General features: G+C 53.3%; 8 protein-coding genes across 8 annotated transcripts; 3 read left to right on the top strand and 5 right to left on the bottom strand.

Annotated features, from left to right (window-relative positions):
• Nucleotides 1–225: 225 nt before the first annotated feature.
• PODANS_6_1180 (uncharacterized protein) lies at nt 226–984 on the bottom strand (the record flags this gene model as incomplete). Its single annotated transcript, XM_001910354.1, has 1 exon — nt 226–984. The coding sequence occupies one exon, from the start codon at nt 982–984 to the stop codon at nt 226–228; it is 759 nt and encodes a 252-aa protein (XP_001910389.1).
• A 1,690-nt stretch (nt 985–2,674) lies between these two features.
• Nucleotides 2,675–3,415, bottom strand: PODANS_6_1190 (uncharacterized protein; the record flags this gene model as incomplete). The annotated part of the gene is made up of 2 exons (XM_001910353.1): nt 2,675–3,046; nt 3,131–3,415. The coding sequence occupies 2 exons, from the start codon at nt 3,413–3,415 to the stop codon at nt 2,675–2,677; spliced, it is 657 nt and encodes a 218-aa protein (XP_001910388.1).
• Nucleotides 3,416–3,656: 241 nt separating this feature from the next.
• Nucleotides 3,657–4,070, top strand: PODANS_6_1200 (uncharacterized protein; the record flags this gene model as incomplete). Its single annotated transcript, XM_001910352.1, has 1 exon — nt 3,657–4,070. The coding sequence occupies one exon, from the start codon at nt 3,657–3,659 to the stop codon at nt 4,068–4,070; it is 414 nt and encodes a 137-aa protein (XP_001910387.1).
• Nucleotides 4,071–4,871: 801 nt separating this feature from the next.
• PODANS_6_1210 (uncharacterized protein) lies at nt 4,872–7,675 on the bottom strand (the record flags this gene model as incomplete). Its single annotated transcript, XM_001910351.1, has 2 exons — nt 4,872–7,423; nt 7,483–7,675. The coding sequence occupies 2 exons, from the start codon at nt 7,673–7,675 to the stop codon at nt 4,872–4,874; spliced, it is 2,745 nt and encodes a 914-aa protein (XP_001910386.1).
• Nucleotides 7,676–8,176: 501 nt separating this feature from the next.
• PODANS_6_1230 (uncharacterized protein) lies at nt 8,177–8,761 on the top strand (the record flags this gene model as incomplete). The annotated part of the gene is made up of 1 exon (XM_001910350.1): nt 8,177–8,761. One exon carries the CDS (start codon nt 8,177–8,179, stop codon nt 8,759–8,761), a length of 585 nt encoding a protein of 194 aa, XP_001910385.1.
• Nucleotides 8,762–9,266: 505 nt separating this feature from the next.
• On the bottom strand, nt 9,267–11,005 carry PODANS_6_1240 (uncharacterized protein; the record flags this gene model as incomplete). Its single annotated transcript, XM_001910349.1, has 2 exons — nt 9,267–10,776; nt 10,845–11,005. The coding sequence occupies 2 exons, from the start codon at nt 11,003–11,005 to the stop codon at nt 9,267–9,269; spliced, it is 1,671 nt and encodes a 556-aa protein (XP_001910384.1).
• Nucleotides 11,006–11,614: 609 nt separating this feature from the next.
• Nucleotides 11,615–13,027, bottom strand: PODANS_6_1245 (uncharacterized protein; the record flags this gene model as incomplete). Its single annotated transcript, XM_001910348.1, has 5 exons — nt 11,615–12,427; nt 12,484–12,551; nt 12,612–12,805; nt 12,861–12,916; nt 12,974–13,027. The coding sequence occupies 5 exons, from the start codon at nt 13,025–13,027 to the stop codon at nt 11,615–11,617; spliced, it is 1,185 nt and encodes a 394-aa protein (XP_001910383.1).
• Nucleotides 13,028–13,581: 554 nt separating this feature from the next.
• Nucleotides 13,582–16,685, top strand: PODANS_6_1250 (uncharacterized protein; the record flags this gene model as incomplete). The annotated part of the gene is made up of 4 exons (XM_001910347.1): nt 13,582–13,759; nt 13,825–15,380; nt 15,434–15,621; nt 15,674–16,685. The coding sequence occupies 4 exons, from the start codon at nt 13,582–13,584 to the stop codon at nt 16,683–16,685; spliced, it is 2,934 nt and encodes a 977-aa protein (XP_001910382.1).
• Between the last annotated feature and the right edge of the window lie 555 nt (nt 16,686–17,240).

Here is a 17,240-nt window from a genome sequence, read left to right as displayed (position 1 = left end):
TGGAGATTATTTAGATTAGGGGATAAAGGAAAAACGCTTTTTGTTGCTGGTTGGATAAAAGTGGTTTTGGATGGGAACGAGTTAGTGTACTTTTCGGTGTGGGATTTTGAAGGCAGAGATAAAAAGAGAGAAATGTAAAGCGCGGAGGAGAGAAATAGAGAGACAAAGATACCAAAGGTAGAGGAAGAACAAACAGTAGAAAAAGTAATAAATATAAAAACAGAACTAGCGGGTTGTAAAAAACACAACCCCCCCTTTCCCCTTTTTTCCCGCGGGGAGGCAGGGGGGGATTACCCAGGCTGCGGCTCTAACGTACAACCCCCCGCCGTCTGCTCCGTTCCTGGTGATGATAACCCCCAGACCCGCCACGAGGTAGTTGAACACCCAGAGCCCAATAACGGTGGCGTAAACTGCGCGTTGCGGAGGGGTGTAGTTCCGGACTACTGCCAGATAGGTGTGGACGGCGATGGCGGTGATGAAGCAGCTTGACGAGAGGTCGCCGGTGGAAACAAGCCATCCCTGAGCCCAGCACGCGGGAGTGTGAACGATGATACCATCTCTTCCTAACCAGACTGCGTTCAGCAAAAAAGCGCTGGCTTGGTGGATATCGGCCAGGAGAAGGTTATAAACCAAGACGAGGAACTGGTTTGGGTATGCCTTCTTGCGTGGTGTCGACTCGGCATTCTCTCTGCCGCGGCTGTTGTTCCTCCTGCACGGTGGAAAGAAATGTCGCTCTGCAAGCCCAAGCGTGAGATCGATCGACGAAGGTGCCTGAGCGTCTGTAGACTGTTGCCGTTCCAATCTCCATTGCTTGAGGTGCCATCGCACGAGCTTGACGGTGAGATACACGAGGAGAACCGTAGAAGAAACAAACGACAGGCCGGCCAGGACGGAAACACCCCAGAGACCTCGACGGTGATCCAGCGGTAGAGGGGTCAGGCTGTCGATCTCGTTCTCCGGAGCATGGGGATCCTCTGCCGCCATCTTGAAGTCTCAAGATATGCCCAATATCCTCATCGCCAAGTTTGAAGTGACACACCAGAACGAGGCGGAAGCATGTGGGTCAGGAACAAATAGTTGTGTAAATGTGGCTGTCAACGAACAATGTAGAAGCAAGTCCGTTCAAGTATGGACATATGTCAGATTACACACTGCCGGTCCGGGTGCCACGGGTGCTATGCTGAGCAGAGGGGCCCCGGCTGCGGCGCTTCGGGATGAACGATGGGCTCTTGGACGATTTCCTCACGATCGCCGCTGCGTCTCTGCGGCAAAGGTGTCATGCAAACAGACAAGTGCGAAAATAAGGTAGGCTGCGTCGGGTTGCAGAAATCTAAGGGCTGTCCGACTGGTTGACGCAAAGTGCTGTGCCTCAGTCAACCATCCCCAAGTTGTCCACCAGCGATCACTTCTTGGAGAGGATCCAGAAAGAGCCTTGCTCCAGACCGCTCAAGTGAGAATGAAATCCACTGTTTCGTTCAAAAGCATGGCGGTGTCTCGACTTGGAGTGACACGCGGAACATTAGCTTCCACAGGGCCCAGGACCTGTTTTATTGCCAGGTAACCAGCCACCAGGAACAAGGCTTTGTTTGAACGCGGCTTGATTGGCGTAGTCTGTACTCCTGCGTAGCTGGTAAACGTGGGAGAAACCGTTTGTGGGTAACGCAAGTGTCAGATAAAACGAGACAGCAACATCCGAAGTCAGGCACATCGGACGGCACAGATCGGTACTTGGTGATGGGTTACACAACCCGGTCAGATAGGAAGGTAAGAAAGACGGGAGCCCTGGACCGGCTTCATTCCCTCCGGCTCACGAGGAGAAGTTTGCGCTGGTGAACAATCGGACTCGAGAACCGTGCATGCTGGAAGACTTGCTGGTTCATTTCGAAGTGCGTAGCATCGCATTAGAAGGATCTATAAGAACTGATCCTGCGACGCTGAGCAAGTCGTTCCCCCCGAGTTAAGCCGAAGATCCCGAGAGTAGACGACGAAGAAGACATCGTCACCACGGTCGTGGCTATGATGAATCCACGGGAGGGGCATATGCATACTGATTCAACAGACTGTGCTGAGGCCATGGATTCCTCAAAGAAGCCGCTCAGGACTGAACGGTGAATGACAGATGCCTCGAAGGAAACACGTGCCGAGTCCCGTGACAGCCCACGGTGAAGGGTGCCCCAGAGTGGGTCTGTTTCTCATTGGCAATCGATGGTGCAATCCGCGCTAGTCCCAAAATGGATGGGTTGTAAGAGCATGGCCTTGAGGTGTCGACGACATCGACCCTTTCTCCTCCTTTTCTCCCTATTTCCTCTTCTCTACAGCACCTGCGACCGCCTGGAGATGTCTCCCTTTCCCCTGTATTCCATCGGTACCCCTTTTGTTGCGATGCGACACTCATCCAGCATTTGACAACCAGTACCCCGAGAGCCACTTCCTCCTTTGGACCATTATCCACATCACGATGGCACGCTTCAACAGTCGAGGACAACAACAACAATGTTCAGTTCATAGGGAAGTACATCTCTCATTGTCAAATCAGTCTGCATTATCACTACGCTACTTGGTGTGGTCATGATCATTATCCAAAAGCAAATCCCTCCAACTCCGAGCAGCAAGTGCTGACAACCAAACGCCGGCTTCCCTTATTATTCCCATGACAACAACAGCCTCCCCTTTCTCACAACTTCTTTCCATACGCCGAGTAGTACCCGCAGTTCTTGATGTGGCTTTTCTTCCCTGTCTCTTCATTGAAGATATGGCAACCCCCCTTCGCAACATTTGGTGGCGTGTACAAGTGAAGTGAGACAGCGAAGTCGCTGCTTCTGTTCCAGACCCTGTGTACACCGAGCTCATCGGCCATGTATGCTACCTGGTTCTCCTTGTACACCTTCTCCGATATCACCTTCATTGGCTTCTCCTCCTCCTCACCCGCCTCGGGAAAGGCATATCTCGTTTCTGTCAAGTCGCCGCGGAGGATTTTCATCAGGCAATGCGCGTTGCCGTGGTCATGGATGGGGCTCCCCTTTCCAGGAGACCACACGAGAACAAGCTGTTTTCGTCCAATCAGTCAATTGCTCAGGGGCAAGTAAACAAACCCTCCCGTCAGGGGTCAACACTGGGCGGGGAGACATACCAAGTTGCTCTTGCCGTTGCCTTCGTCCACTAGGTTCCTAGTGTATCCTCTGCTAGCGTCGCCCATGGCGAACTTGGCCCATTCCCTCTCGTCGGACTTGTAGTCCTTCATCAGCTTGGTCAGGAACTCGACGTCCACATCGTCCGACGTCAGACCAGATGATGGTCCTAGAGCTTCCTTGAGTGCCAGGACCAGCCTGTCGAAGCGGTTCACGTCGACATTGAGGCTGCACTCAAAGGCAGCCAGGGTGCCAGGGCGGACAGTCTGAACGATACCAACCGCCATACTGAAGATTGCGAAGCGGACTGCGACTTGGGAGGAACACGTTGCAAGATGGTTGACGGGTTGGAAGGGCTCCGATACTGTCCGTTGGTGTGGAGCTCAACGGGATGGCCGGCAATAAGATTCACAGAGGGGATGATAGTCCAAAGGATGGTCAACAATCAATAAGGATGTTGTTGATGTCTTGTGGTTGTTCAGAGGAGTCTTGAGGGTCGATAGATAGGATAAAGGATGGGGTTTGAGGATGTTGAAAAGGACAAAATGGCGGTGGAAGGGACTTCCAACTGGGAGGCAGTCACCCCGGGGGTGGTTGAACCACAGCGGCGCTATCCTGCCGGTTGGCACCGATCTCGGTGGGTCATCTGGAGGGGTGGCACGGCTAACCAGACCATGTGACCCGTTTCTTTACGTTATTCCAAGTCGGAGAGCCCAAATATCGTCGGATACAGCAGCCAGCGTCAGAAAACGAAAACCACAGCCGAAACCTTGTTCGTGTTGGATTTCTGGTGGTTTCGCGATGGTATTAAGGGTGGCATGGGAGGTGGAAGCAAGTTGGAGGACCAACTTCAAGAATGTTGGTGTCGTCACTCTATCAATCGGGTGGGCCGGCGTTGGAGTCTTTGAAGGTGGCACGGACCTTCTGTCCAATACCCGTTGATCGCTTGATGTGTTCACCATGGTCCGAACGGGTCTTGACAAGGCCATTGTTCAGATGAACACCACGAAAACATGCAGGTCTTTACGATAGGCAGATGGTGTTGGGTAACGTCTCGCAAGGAGACCCTGAAAAACTACATTTGGTCAGCTGTACGACCTTTTCCACCTAGAGTTTCCATGCACCGTCAAGGTTCGTCTTGCATCCAGCCAACACGACGCCAATGCAAAGCACAGGCCGACTGGCTGAACACAAGATACGGTCACGAACATCTTCATCTCTGCCACTCGTCGGTGAGACAGCGAGTGATAGGCAAAGGGACGGTAGGATGGCTGAAATCGAAACGGCGTCAGAGGTTTCAGTGATGTCTCTACCTACAATCAAGCTCCCCAGCAGGGAGCAAGGGTAGAAATCTCTATGCCATGTTGAAACCCCTTGTCGAACCTCCGTCTTCCCCGAACCAAATGATTGGACCACAATCTCATGCCGTGCTCTAGGGGGGGCAAGTGGCGGCTACCACCGGGCGCGGTTCCGTTCCGGTCCCGCATCCGCTCCCCCCCGGGCCCCCCTTTTCCGCCAAACAAATGGGTCCGTCCTTGTGTAACAACGCACTTTGACAGTGCGACTAGATTTCTATCTTCCATTGCGCAAAATAAAGCGCTAAATACACCCCCATCCCATCTCCCGCACCTCCCATTACCCAAACACAATATTTGTTGTGATAACCCAAAAAACCCACCCCGTTTCCCAAAACGCCTTACACATACATCATACACACATCTCTTCTAGATTCATAACCGCACATCACCTCCTTGTACTCCCCCTCCGCCTCGTTCCCCCACCACCATCATCATCCTCACCATCCTGCTCCAACCCCCCACCCCCCTCATCAAGCTCCATCTCCGTCCCCTCCAATATCCCCCCTGCCTCCTGCCTCCTACTCCCCTCCCAGCTATCCCTCAACCTAACCCTCCCCCCACTCCACCCCGACACCCTGTCACTGACCCACCCCGCAACCCCCCTCATAACCTCCCAAACCCTCTCCTGCCCCTCCTCCTCAATCCCCAGCATCTCCCTCTCCCGCTCCCCATGCTCTGCCGCCTCAGCCTTGAACTGATACTTCAGACAGTCCTTCACCGTGACCAACCCCATCAGGCGCCCCCTATGCTCGATCAGCACCACCCTCGGGCCAATCTTTCGAAACAGCTCCATCACCGTCTCCAACGGCAACCTAGGGTGGACCGACAAGGGCGTGAGGTCGATATAAGGCGAGAAATCAATCGTCGTCTGGGTCGAGGTGCTGTAGTCTGGTTCGTGTTGCTCCCCATATGGAGCGGAAGACGAAGAAGGGGTGGCCGGGGCGTAGATTGTCGGGATTGGTTCGATGTTAGTCCGAGGAGCAAAGGTGCACTTTGCCAGAGGCGAAAGGGTCCTCTCTTTCCTCGCGCGCTCAGCCGCGTAGCAGAGCTCCGTCCGGCCAATGTAACCTAGCAGGATCTTGTTGTTTTCGTCGTCCACAATTGGGAAACCTTGGTAAGAGTCCTTGGAGAGGAGTCGCTCCACCGCCTTGAGCGTGAGACCCGTCGAAGGGATCGACACCACATCCGCAATCATAGCGTGGGACACGGGCACCCCAAAATTGTGGTCCTCCTTGTTGTCAAGATAGGGAAACCCGCTGAACCAAATCATCCTATCCGCTATCCCCCCCTTCCCAAACAACTCGCTGACTGCCTTGGTCACCCCGACGACAATCATCGTCGGAAGGATGTAAGTCAGCGCCCCCGTAAGCTCAAACATAATAACCACCACCGAAACAGTGATATGCATGATCCCGCTCAATGCTGCCGCCGCCCCCAAAAACGCATACGTTCCCGGCGTGATGCACGGCACATCCGGCTGGCACGTCAAAAAGAACACGCTCCCCGGATTCGCCTCATGCAACGCCTGCACGATAATCCCCACCGTCCTCCCAAACGACGCCCCAATCGCCATGCTCGGCACAAATATCCCAGCCGGCACCTTGCACCCATACGAGATAATAACAAAGAAAACCCTCACCACCGTAGCCACCAACAACGAAACCACGTTCCTCAGCCGATGATCCGGCTCGCACAACCCGTGGTAATCCTCCGCGCCTTCACACTCCAAAAACAAAATCTCCATGCTCTCCGTCATCTCAATCCTCAGAAACGCGTTGGGGTAGCAGACAATCGCCGTCGCGGCCGCCAGCAGTGTCGCCTCCAAGATGGCGTAGTTGGACAGGTACTTCTTCCGAAACGCCTGCACTCTCAGGTTCCACTTCATGACAAAAGCACCATACAACCCCCCAAAGATCCCAATGATGATGTAAAACACCACCTCGAAAAAGTGCCACGTCCTGTCGTACTTGACCTGGAACATAACCAGCTGTCCAGTACGAAAAGGGTTCATGGCCGCGAGAACAGCCGTCGCGACCAGAGCGCAAAAGTAACTGCGCCACATTGTCTTGAGGGGGAAGTAACTAGACATCTCTTCAAGAGAGAAGAGCACACCTCCGATGGGACTGCCAAAAGCAACCGCCACACCTGCCGCGGCGCACGCGCTGAGGATCTCCCTGGTTTTGGAGGCGTTTCGTCTGTACTTGGTAAACATTCTCGAGATGACGTTGCCCGTGCAGACGGCGTAGTGGACGCTGGGCCCTTCTTTTCCAACCGAGAGACCAGAACCGATGGCGAGAGGTAAGGCGATGGATTTGATGAGGAGGGTCCAGAAACCAAGAAAGCCCTTCATGACAAAGCCTGCGATGATGCATTTGATCTCTGAGATGCCCGATCCAGCCGCGTAGGGGGCGTATGACTTGACAAGCGTCGCTGCCGTAAAAGAGAAACAAATCTGTCCCCCAGTCAGCATAATTTCAGAGCACAAAGGCATCCCGTCAACACCAACCGCAAATATGATATAAATAACATAATTCACTGGCTCAAACCCCGTCCACCTATGCCAGTCGGCGCACCCGTTGTCTTCCCCCCAACAGCAAAAGTTTTCGTTCAGGTAGAACCCCGTCTTGCAATACCCAAGCTTGATGTCGGAAAGCCATTCGGTGATGATGTTGAGAAGGGCGGCGTTGAGGCCGATAGCGGCGCCGATGATGGTTACGACGATCCATCCCTGTGCTGCCTCGTAAGACTCTAGTATCCTCTGCTTCCAGTCGAATCGGCCTGTGTCGTAGAGACCCGCGGTTCGTTTCCTTCGTGACTTTCTGCGTAGTTGTTCGCGGGCGGCGTCTTGCACCCAGTCTGTTTTCCGAGTTTGGTCAGTGCTGGCAATGCGCCCATGGTCATGAGGGTTGGGAGGAGCATACCGATGGTTGTGAAATCCTAAGCACACAAGAAGATGTTAGCTAATGGTCCACGAACGTGAACGAGGAGAGGACCACCAACCTCGTAGCGCTTGATCTTTGCTATCTCCTCCTCTATCTGGTGTTGCACCGCCATCCCCTGGCCATTACTGTTCTCCCCCCTCTCGGCGTTGGAAACCGCAAAGGACAGTCTCGAGCTGACGGACGGGCGTCGCACTGCTCGTGGTGCTAGGGTCGACGAGTAGGACGTCGATCGTGATTGCGGATTCATGGCGCCCCGGGCCACCTGTTTGTCGCTGGCGGTCTTTGGGTCATTAGGTGGTTGACTTGGAAATCAAGAGGAGGCTGGTGATCGCGATTGCGTCGCTACAAGGCTGATGACATGTGGTGTGGTGGACTCGGCGGCTCTCAATCAGAGGGGTCCCCCCCGCCTGGAAAAAGGCTTGGCTCAGCCGCTAATTCAACTCGTTCGTCCCTGGCAGCTTTCGGTGGGGTTCTCAACGACGCCTCTCTTTGAGGCCTGTGGATTTGATTGGATGCGCGCGCCATGGACCCTTTGATCGCGTCTCACGCGCCGTGTCTTGATCTTTTGACTTGACGACAGCCTCATTCACATCATCAGGTATCAGTCTGATCAGCAACGACGGCCAATTCATACCAGCTTCACCCGAAGCGCCAATGCTTCTTTTCAGAGACACAGTTCAAGAGAAGTAACCACCCTCACCACACCGAATCCTCCATCTCGCCAACCCTCACTCCCCATCTCATCAAGATGCCCTACAACACCACCGCCATCCCCCCCCGCAAGGAAGTCACCGGCCAAACCCAGCTCCCCCTCACCCGCGTCAAAAAAATCATCGCCCAAGACCCCGACATCCAAGTCTGCTCCAACAACGCAGCCTTCGTCATCACCCTCGCGACCGAAATGTTCGTCCAGTACCTCGCCGAACAAGCCCAGGAGAAAACAAAACTCGAACGGAAACCCCGCCGAAACATCCAGTACAAAGACATTGCCAACGCCGTCGCCCACCAGGACAACTTGGAATTCCTCGAGGACGTGGTCCCCAAGACGACCTCCTACAAGGACGTCAAAGGCAAAGCCGCTGCTGCCAGAACGAGGGTCAAGGGCGGGGATAAACCGAGTGGGGATCAGCCTGAGGGGGGGATGCCCAATGGGAAGAAACACAAGGTCGCTGCCAATGGGGCTGGGAGTTCGCCGGATGGGGGAGTTCAACGGAGCAGGATTTTGAGCACGAGTGATGCTGGGGATCCGAATGCGCAGTTGGAGGCTGAGGCGGAGGCGGTTGTTGCGAGGAGGGGGGGGAATGATGATGGGGATGTTGATATGACGGGCTAGAAGGGGGGCGTTACGCTGAATTGATGAAGGCTTGTCTGAGTGGAAAGGGAACAGGGAGGAGTAATGATAAACGAACAGTAAAATTAATTACTTTGTTTTTCTCACCAACTCATCACACTGCCCGCGAATACATGTTGGCAGCGGCTTCTGTTGTCGTTCCCGAGCACATTTCCCTCTTCTTCATGGGTACCTTGATGGTCAGGCTGACCGAGGTGATCTGACATGACCATCAGCTTTCCTTCAGCCCCTCTCATGGTCGCAAACGGCAGACGCCAGCTCGAATTTGTTTCCAACGTACCGCTGAATTCCATAACCCTGCTGTTGTGCGTCGGGAGAATAATATCGTCATTTCTTACGAGTCGAGAAAGTAGCCAAGGTATACAAGACTCCAGCCATCACAGCTGCCTCTGAATGATATGATAACCAGTCACCAATGCCCAATGCTATCCGAAAAGAAGAAGAACAAGAGAGATAACCAAGCCGAATCAAACCCCAGAAGCCACCCTCACGATATTTCATACGGCCTCCCATCCTCAAAAATCAACTCGGGCTTCCTCCTCGCCAGATCCAAAACCGTCTCGGCAAACACCCCATTAGCCCACGCAAACCAACTCCTCGTATAACTGGTCACCCAATTAACATCAACACTCTCATGCACCAACCCCAACCGACTCCCCCTCAGCACCAACCCAAGACACTCCCTAATCTCCTCATCATCCCCACTCGTCCTCGCCTGAACCAACAAGCTCATCGGCCACGCGTTCTGCAACCCAATGTGCGGCCCCCCAATCCCCCTAAAGTCCCTCCCCTTCAAATAATACGGATTCCCCTCCTTCTCCAGCAACATCCTCCTCGTATTCTGATACACCTCATCCTCCACCCCAACAAACCCCATCAACGGCAGCGCCAAAAGCGACGGGTAATTCGCATCATCCATCATCAACGCACTCCCAAACCCGTCAACCTCATAAGCAAAAACCCTGCCATACTTCCTATGCGTAACAACCCCATGCTCCCAAATTCCCTCCCTCATCCTCTTGCTGTACCCCTCCATCTCCTCCGCAAGCAGCCTATCACCCCCATCCCCCGTCTTCCTCAGCACAGCCGCCGCCCGCCCGAGCTCAACACTCATCTGCGCATTAGCCGGGATGAAAAACCCAAAAATCGTCGCATCATCACTGGGCCGGAACGCAGACCTCACCAGCCCAGTCCCATTATTCAGCGGATTCCCCACACCCTGAAGATTAAGCGTCTCCGTCCCGGTATTGGTCCTCCGTTGGAAAGTATACTCGTTCAACCTGTACCCCCCCGTGGCAGAATCAAACGTCGGCTGGCTCTGCGACTCCAACACCCTCAGAACGTTCCTCACAGCCTTCCGCCAGCGGGGGTTGATGAACTCCTTGCTATTCGTCTGCTTATGAAACTCATTGCCCAACGCCAAAAAGTGCGCGACAGAGTCAAGCTCGTATTTGCACTCAAACACAACGTTCGGTTCATATACCGGGTGAACCGTGTCGTCCTGGCCGTTCATGCTCACCGGCAGTCCCGAAATAGGCGGTGGTTGAAACGCGTTGCAGTAAGGGCTCTGGATGACATATTCGCTCTGGGTGTTGATCGCCCCCAGAATCAGAGTGTAGATCGCCGGATCCTTCAGCGCAAGGGGTTGATACGGCTTAAGCTGGTTGGTGCTATCCCGCAACCACTCAGCAATGATATCCCCCGTGATGATGAACGACTGCGGCCCTTCCCACTCGCCATCCTCCCGGAAGCTGTTCCCCTTTTCTCTCTCCTGGAGCTTCTTCTTGATCTTTTCGTCTTTTCCGTCTGTATGGAACCTGACCGTCGTGTCTGTCGTGGAAGGGAAAGCGTTCTCAAACAGGCGCGCAAGGTCTGGGTCTTTCATCCGAGAGGTGACGTCCTTGATGACCTTTTCGATTGCGTCGGACTGGAATGTTCGGCATCGTGGGTCGGGTCTTTGGAAGGGGAGTTCGAGGGGTCCTTTGGAGTATGGTCCGCTGTGGTGGGAATGCTTAGTTTCTACCTGTGTCCAAGCAATCATGGAGCTGCTGAGAAATTGCCTTACTGGGGATAGGTAGCGTAGTGGGCGTAGTCTGGACAAGCCGACTTGTCAAACTTGTGCGTCAGCGGCTCTTGGTTCGCGTAATCTCCAACTGTTGCCGATGCTGGCGCATAGTCAAATGCCAGCAACGGCAGCAAGAGATAGCTCCATCGAAGTTGAGCCATCGTTGCCGCGCGCACTCTTGCGCTTCTGTGAACAATCGGGGTTTATGGTGGGGTGAAACCGATGACGGGCTGGCTCAGGGACAATCGCAACGCATCATAACACACTCCACATGCTTTTATAAGAACGAGAAGGCAAAAAGATGACCTCCGATATGGAAATTACTCGGAGGGTTGTTGTCAAGGTGTCAATTGAGCAGCGGGCACAAGACTTGGAGACCATTCCTTGGGGAAGTTAACGTTGTGCTGACACCGGATAAGATAACAAACAGCTCTCCTGCAGCCCTAGGCTTGGCGAGCTAGGAATCCCGGCAAATGCGGGGAAGAGCCCCTGACCGTCGTCGGAGCCAGGAACCCATGCAGCCTTCACTTCTGACATCTGAACATGAGATCTCATGTGTCAATTTGTATGGTTCATGCTCATGAATATTAAATCATTTGGCCGTCTTTTAAGACAAGCGTGGTTACATCTACTAGAAACACATTCAAGCCTTCTTGGAAAAGAAAGACATAATGCTGCCTTGACCTTTGGCCGCCGGCTTCTTCGCCTTGGAACCCTGGGTTGAAGAAGCAGAGCTGGTGGTCTTGACGACCTTGGGCGGCGGAGGAGCTTCATCTTCCGAGAAAGACTCCCACCCAGGTTCTTGGATGGTAACTGGGCAGATTGTTAGTCTCGTGATAGTTGAGAACTGATCGTAGGGACTTACCAAGGTATCCTTGCTCATCCATAATCTGCTTCTTTCGCATCACTCTTCTCCTACCACGCCGGCGCCCGTTGCTCGTTGTTTCAACAACCTCCTTCTCTTCCTCGACAGGTTCTGGCGCCTCTTCCTCTGCTTCCATCGGCTCAGGCTCAGGCTCTTCGGGAGACTCAGCTCTCTCTGAAGCCGGCGCCTCCTCGTTATCGTCCTCTTCCATCATGCGCCGCAAATCCTCCTCCCTCTGTTTCTTGGTCTTGGATCCGGGCTTGGGACGAGCCTTTGGCTGGGGCATCTCCTCTTCGTCGTCATCTTCGTCAGACAGTGCCGGCGTGTTCGTCTCCGTGACAGCTGGTGACGCCGGCTTTGATGATTTTTCTTTCTTGGGCAGTGCTGTCGCCTTGGAAAAGGCAGCCATGATACCAGAGCTCCTGGCAGGTGCTGGCTTCTTGGCCGGGGCTGAAGTTGCGGCCTTTGCAGGTTTCTCGGTCTTTACAGCTGGCTTGGTTTGCTCAGCTGGCTTGGTTTCCACAGCGACCTTGGGTTCCTCCTTGACCGTTGAAGTGGCTTTTGGTTGTTGCTTGACAGCAGCCGTGGCAGCAGTGGCGGCTTTGGGACCAAGGCCCTTTCGCTCCCGAGTGCGCACATTGGGGTTGGTTATGCTGACTGGGACCTGTTTGTCACTTTTGCGGACCTCTTGCGCGAGATCTGCCAGCAAGGCCATGTCCTGAGAAGAGTGTCAGCTTGGTCCTGGTTCGGAGCATCGATGAATCAGCAACAAACCTTGACGGGTTGTGGAGAGACGCTGTAGACGTGAATTGTCGCAACCTCTTCATATTCCGCCAGAACATCTTACAGACAATAAGCACATGCCCTTGAATGTGACACCGGGCTGGAGCTTGGAAACTCACCTCTGAGCTTCTCCTCTGTGACCAGGTGAAGATGGTAGACAGGAACAACGTCGGTCACCGAGTCCGCATCGGGCATGTCCTCGTCTCCTCCATTCTCAGAATTGGTGTTGTACTTCACTCCATAGATGAGATAAGTGGCATGTACACTTCCAGGGCGCTTCGCATTTTGAGTCCGGTGAAACTCATAGAGCATCCTGTCGCAACAAATCAGTAGAGTTTTCCTGAATGAACCTTGAGTGGGAAACGTACTGCTTGGCAATGTTGACCGGCACTTGGAGAGTCTGGCTCAACAGAACATAATCGACCTGTCCATGTTAGCAAGTGTCAAATGCCATAACAGCCCGGAAATGCCCTGTACATACCACCTTTTCCTCCGCGAGAACGGTCTCAGACAGATATTTGAGATATGTGTCCATGATGATTGACTGGTGTGATTGTTTTCATTCAAACTGATGAATCCAAGGGCGAGGCAGTTGGATGGGAGTGAATGAGGTGCCGGATGGGAACGCGTCAAGTCGCGACTTTTGCTCCTGTGGAAAGCGTAAAGTGGTGCCGCGAAGTCACGTTATCCACTATAAAGCCACTGCCCACAGTTGACTGGCCTGCAGCCCCTGAAAGACCCCTGTCCAGATGACAGCCGGTCCGATGCAACGAGGCGCGAGAAAACGTTTGGTGTACCCACCAGTCGGCATCCAAAAGCTTACCTGATCCTGGGGACTTCAGCCATCACGGTTCACCGTTGAGTGTCCTCCACCGTGAACCCATTTTTCCCCCTCCAACATATTCCATCGCGCCTGTTTTGACTGTTGTTGTTGTTGTTGTTGTTGTTGTTGCGCCATGTTGCGCCAGTACTCAATCGTTTTGCCCACTTTGATCTAATCCTTCTTTTGCTTCGCGACTCTCGTTGCAACAATTTACCAGAGCTTGCATCTTTCGAGGTCGGCGCACCCGGCCACCACCGTGTACCAGTATGGCTTCGTTTCCACGGTTTCGGTTTTTAGCAATTGCCGTCATTTTTCACCTTGCCTACATTTACTCTATTTTCGACATTTACTTCGTCAGTCCCATCGTCTCGGGAATGCGCCTGTTCGAAGTCGAAAGGCCACCATCGCAGCGAGCGCCTGCGGATCGTCTAGTTTTGTTTGTGGGTACGTACACTCGACTGGCCCCTTTCTTGTCAAGTCTCTCAACTTACACAATGTGTACTTTCTAGGAGACGGATTGCGCGCCGACAAAGCATTTCAGTCCCACCCCGAGCCCTACCCGAAATCCGACAACGACCTTGTGCCAAGACCCCTGGCCCCTTTTCTGCGATCCAAGATCCTCGAGAAAGGCACGTTTGGTGTTTCCCACACACGCGTTCCCACCGAATCCAGACCAGGCCATGTTGCGCTTATTGCAGGTCTCTACGAAGATGTCTCGGCTGTCACCACCGGCTGGAAGATGAACCCGGTCAACTTTGACAGCGTGTTCAACCGCAGCAGACATACTTGGAGTTGGGGTAGTCCCGATATTTTGCCAATGTTTGAGCACGGTGCTGTTCCTGGGAGGGTTGATGCTTACATGTACGGCCATGAAATGGAGGACTTTTCGAGCGATGCTCTTGTTTTGGATCTTTGGGTATTCGACCATGTTAAGGAGCTGTTCGCCGAGGCCAAGACGAACAAGACGCTCGGTGATGCGCTGCGACAAGACAGGATTGTCTTCTTCCTGCATCTTTTGGGATTGGATACCACCGGTCACTTCCACCGTCCGTATTCCAAGGAGTACCTGAATAATATCAAGGTGGTGGACCAAGGCGTAAAGGAAATTACCGAGTTGATCGAAGATTTCTATCGCGACGGCAGGACGGCATTTGTGTTCACGGCCGACCATGGTATGAGTGACTGGGGAAGCCACGGCGACGGCCATCCGGACAACACGCGAACTCCCTTGATTTCTTGGGGCTCAGGGGTTGCCAAGCCTGAGCTGTACCCTGGAGGGGTGGCCCCTGGACATGACGAGTACTCTTCGGACTGGAATCTCGACCACGTCAGGAGGCACGATGTTGCGCAGGCGGACGTTGCTGCGCTCATGGCTTATCTTATTGGGGTCGAGTTTCCCGCAAACTCGGTGGGCGAGTTGCCGTTACCTTTCCTTGCGGCCGATTTGAAAGAAAAGGCCAAGGCATCGCTTGTTAATGCTCAGGGTGTCCTGGAGCAGTATCGCGTCAAGGAGGAACAGAAAATGGCTACCGAGCTCAGGTACAGACCTTATAAGCCGCTGAGCGAGAACGGTCTTACGGCTGAACGTCGCGTTGCCGACGTCAAGAAGCTTATTAGGAGTGGAAATTATGAGGAGGCGATTGAGGAATCTGCCGCCCTGATGAAAATCGGGCTCGGTGGTCTCAAATACCTCCAGAGATATGACTGGCTGTTCTTGCGAGCTTTGATCACCATCGGGTACTTTGGCTGGATGGCATATGCTCTGACGACTGTCATTGATTTGCATGTCTTGCACGGAAAGGTGAAGCCTTCCAGAACACTGGGTGGCACTGTCGTCGCCTCGTCTATCCTGGTTGCTCTTTACGCCTCCTTCGTCATCTCCAAGTCGCCCCCTACCTACTATCTCTATGCTTTCTTCCCAGTATTCTTCTGGGAGGGGGTCTATGCTCGACGGGAAAGTATTGCAGCGGGGGGCAAGCAACTGTTCGGCCACGTAAAGTCGGGCGCAAGTGTTGTTTCGCTTTTGTTCAACACGGCAATTTACATTGCAATCATCGTATCACTGGTATGTTTCTCGGTCTTCCCTCACCCAAATCATCCTGATGCTAACTCATATAGGCGCTGGGATACATTCACCGTGAGATCTTGACTGGTCTCTATGCAATTGGCGCTTTCTGGCCTATCGCCTATGGATTTTCTTTCCTGCGAGAGCATGCTGCTCTGTCCGCCACATGGTTCCTCTCATGCCTGGCCATGAGCACATTCACATTACTCCCGGCCATGAAGACCGAGGATGTTAATCAAATGTTCGTATCCCTCCCTCCAGCCACTTCTTGAGCGATACTGACCCTTCATCAGTGTTGGCGGTGGCGGTATTATGGTTCTTATCGGCCTTGTTTATCTGATGTTTGAAGACTATATCCTCGCCGACTTCTCCCGCCCTACCGAACAAGCCTCGCCAACGCAAAATCACTTCTCCCGCACCCTTGTGGGCGTCCAAATTGGCCTCACAGCCTTGGCCATGGTTGTCACGCGCTCCAGCGCACTCTCGCTGCAGGCCAAACAAGGCCTTCCTCGAGGCAACCAAATCATAGGCTGGGTTGTCCTGGTGCTGTCTCTTCTGATGCCTCTGGCCTATAAGCTTGTACCCAGCAATGAGTCGAACACGCACTACCTCCATCGGCTGCTCATCATCTTCCTCACCTGCGCCCCGACCTTTGTCATCTTGACCATCTCGTATGAAGGCCTCTTCTACGTGGCTTTCTCTGCGGTGCTGGTCAGCTGGGTGAGACTCGAGCACGCCATCTACCGCGCTTCGCCCCCTCCACCACCATCTCCCGAGGGCATCGACCACCGCCCTCTGACTCTTCCCGACCTCCGCACCTCGCTGTTCTTCCTAGTGCTCATCCAGTCAGCATTCTTCTCCACCGGAAACGTCGCCTCTGTCTCTTCCTTCTCTCTCGAGTCGGTGCTGCGGCTCATTCCCATCTTTGACCCCTTTTCGCAAGGCGCTCTGTTGATCTTGAAGTTGATGATTCCATTTGCTCTGATTTCGGCCAATCTTGGGATTCTGAACAAGAGGCTGGGGGTTGCGCCCTCGGCGCTGTTTATGACGGTTATGGCGGTCAGTGACGTGTTGACGCTCTATTTCTTTTGGGTGGTCAAGGATGAAGGGTCGTGGCTTGAGATTGGGAGCACGATCAGCCACTTTGTGATTGCGAGCTTGTTGTGTGTGTTTGTGGCGGCTTTGGAGCCGGTTAGCGGGGTGTTTATCTCGGGGGTGGAGGTTGAGAGGGAGGAGAAGGTTGTTGGAAATGGGGAGAAGAAAAATGGGGTGGTGGGCGATGGGAAGGCTGACGGGAGGATATGATGGGGAGTATGTGGAATGTGGGGGGTGTCATGTGGATACTAAAAAGGAAGGTATATATAAAATGATGGGCAGTACCTATATAGTGAGGTATTGGGTAGGGAGGTGACATAAAAGAATACATATATCATGATCCTGACATAGGCAGAAGTTTTGATCCTCTAAGCCGACATAGTGCGGTGGCTTTGCAACAACGAGGCTGTAAGAAACACATGGATATCATTGGACACGGCGGGTGGAGCTCCAAGCAACCCCACCTCCCCTTGGAGCCAGGAGCTTAGCTTGACACAAGGATGAGGCAGCTCAGTTACGAACGCCCCCAACAACCTGGAACCTGCTTGTTGTAAGTACACTTATCACTTCTCTCTCTCTCTCTCTCTCTCTCTCTCTCTCTCTCTCTCTCTCTCTCTCTCTCTCTATCTAAACACAACAACACCAAAAACCACACACACACACACACACTCTCTCTCACACACACATGCACACACACACACATACATACACATATATATACATATATATATATATATATATCAAAAAATTTTATACCACACCTAC

The sequence above is a fragment of the Podospora anserina genome, chromosome 6, assembly GCF_000226545.1.
Source record: "Podospora anserina S mat+ genomic DNA chromosome 6, supercontig 2".
Lineage (NCBI taxonomy): Eukaryota > Fungi > Ascomycota > Sordariomycetes > Sordariales > Podosporaceae > Podospora > Podospora anserina.
This window is presented reverse-complemented; position numbering and strand designations above follow the sequence as displayed.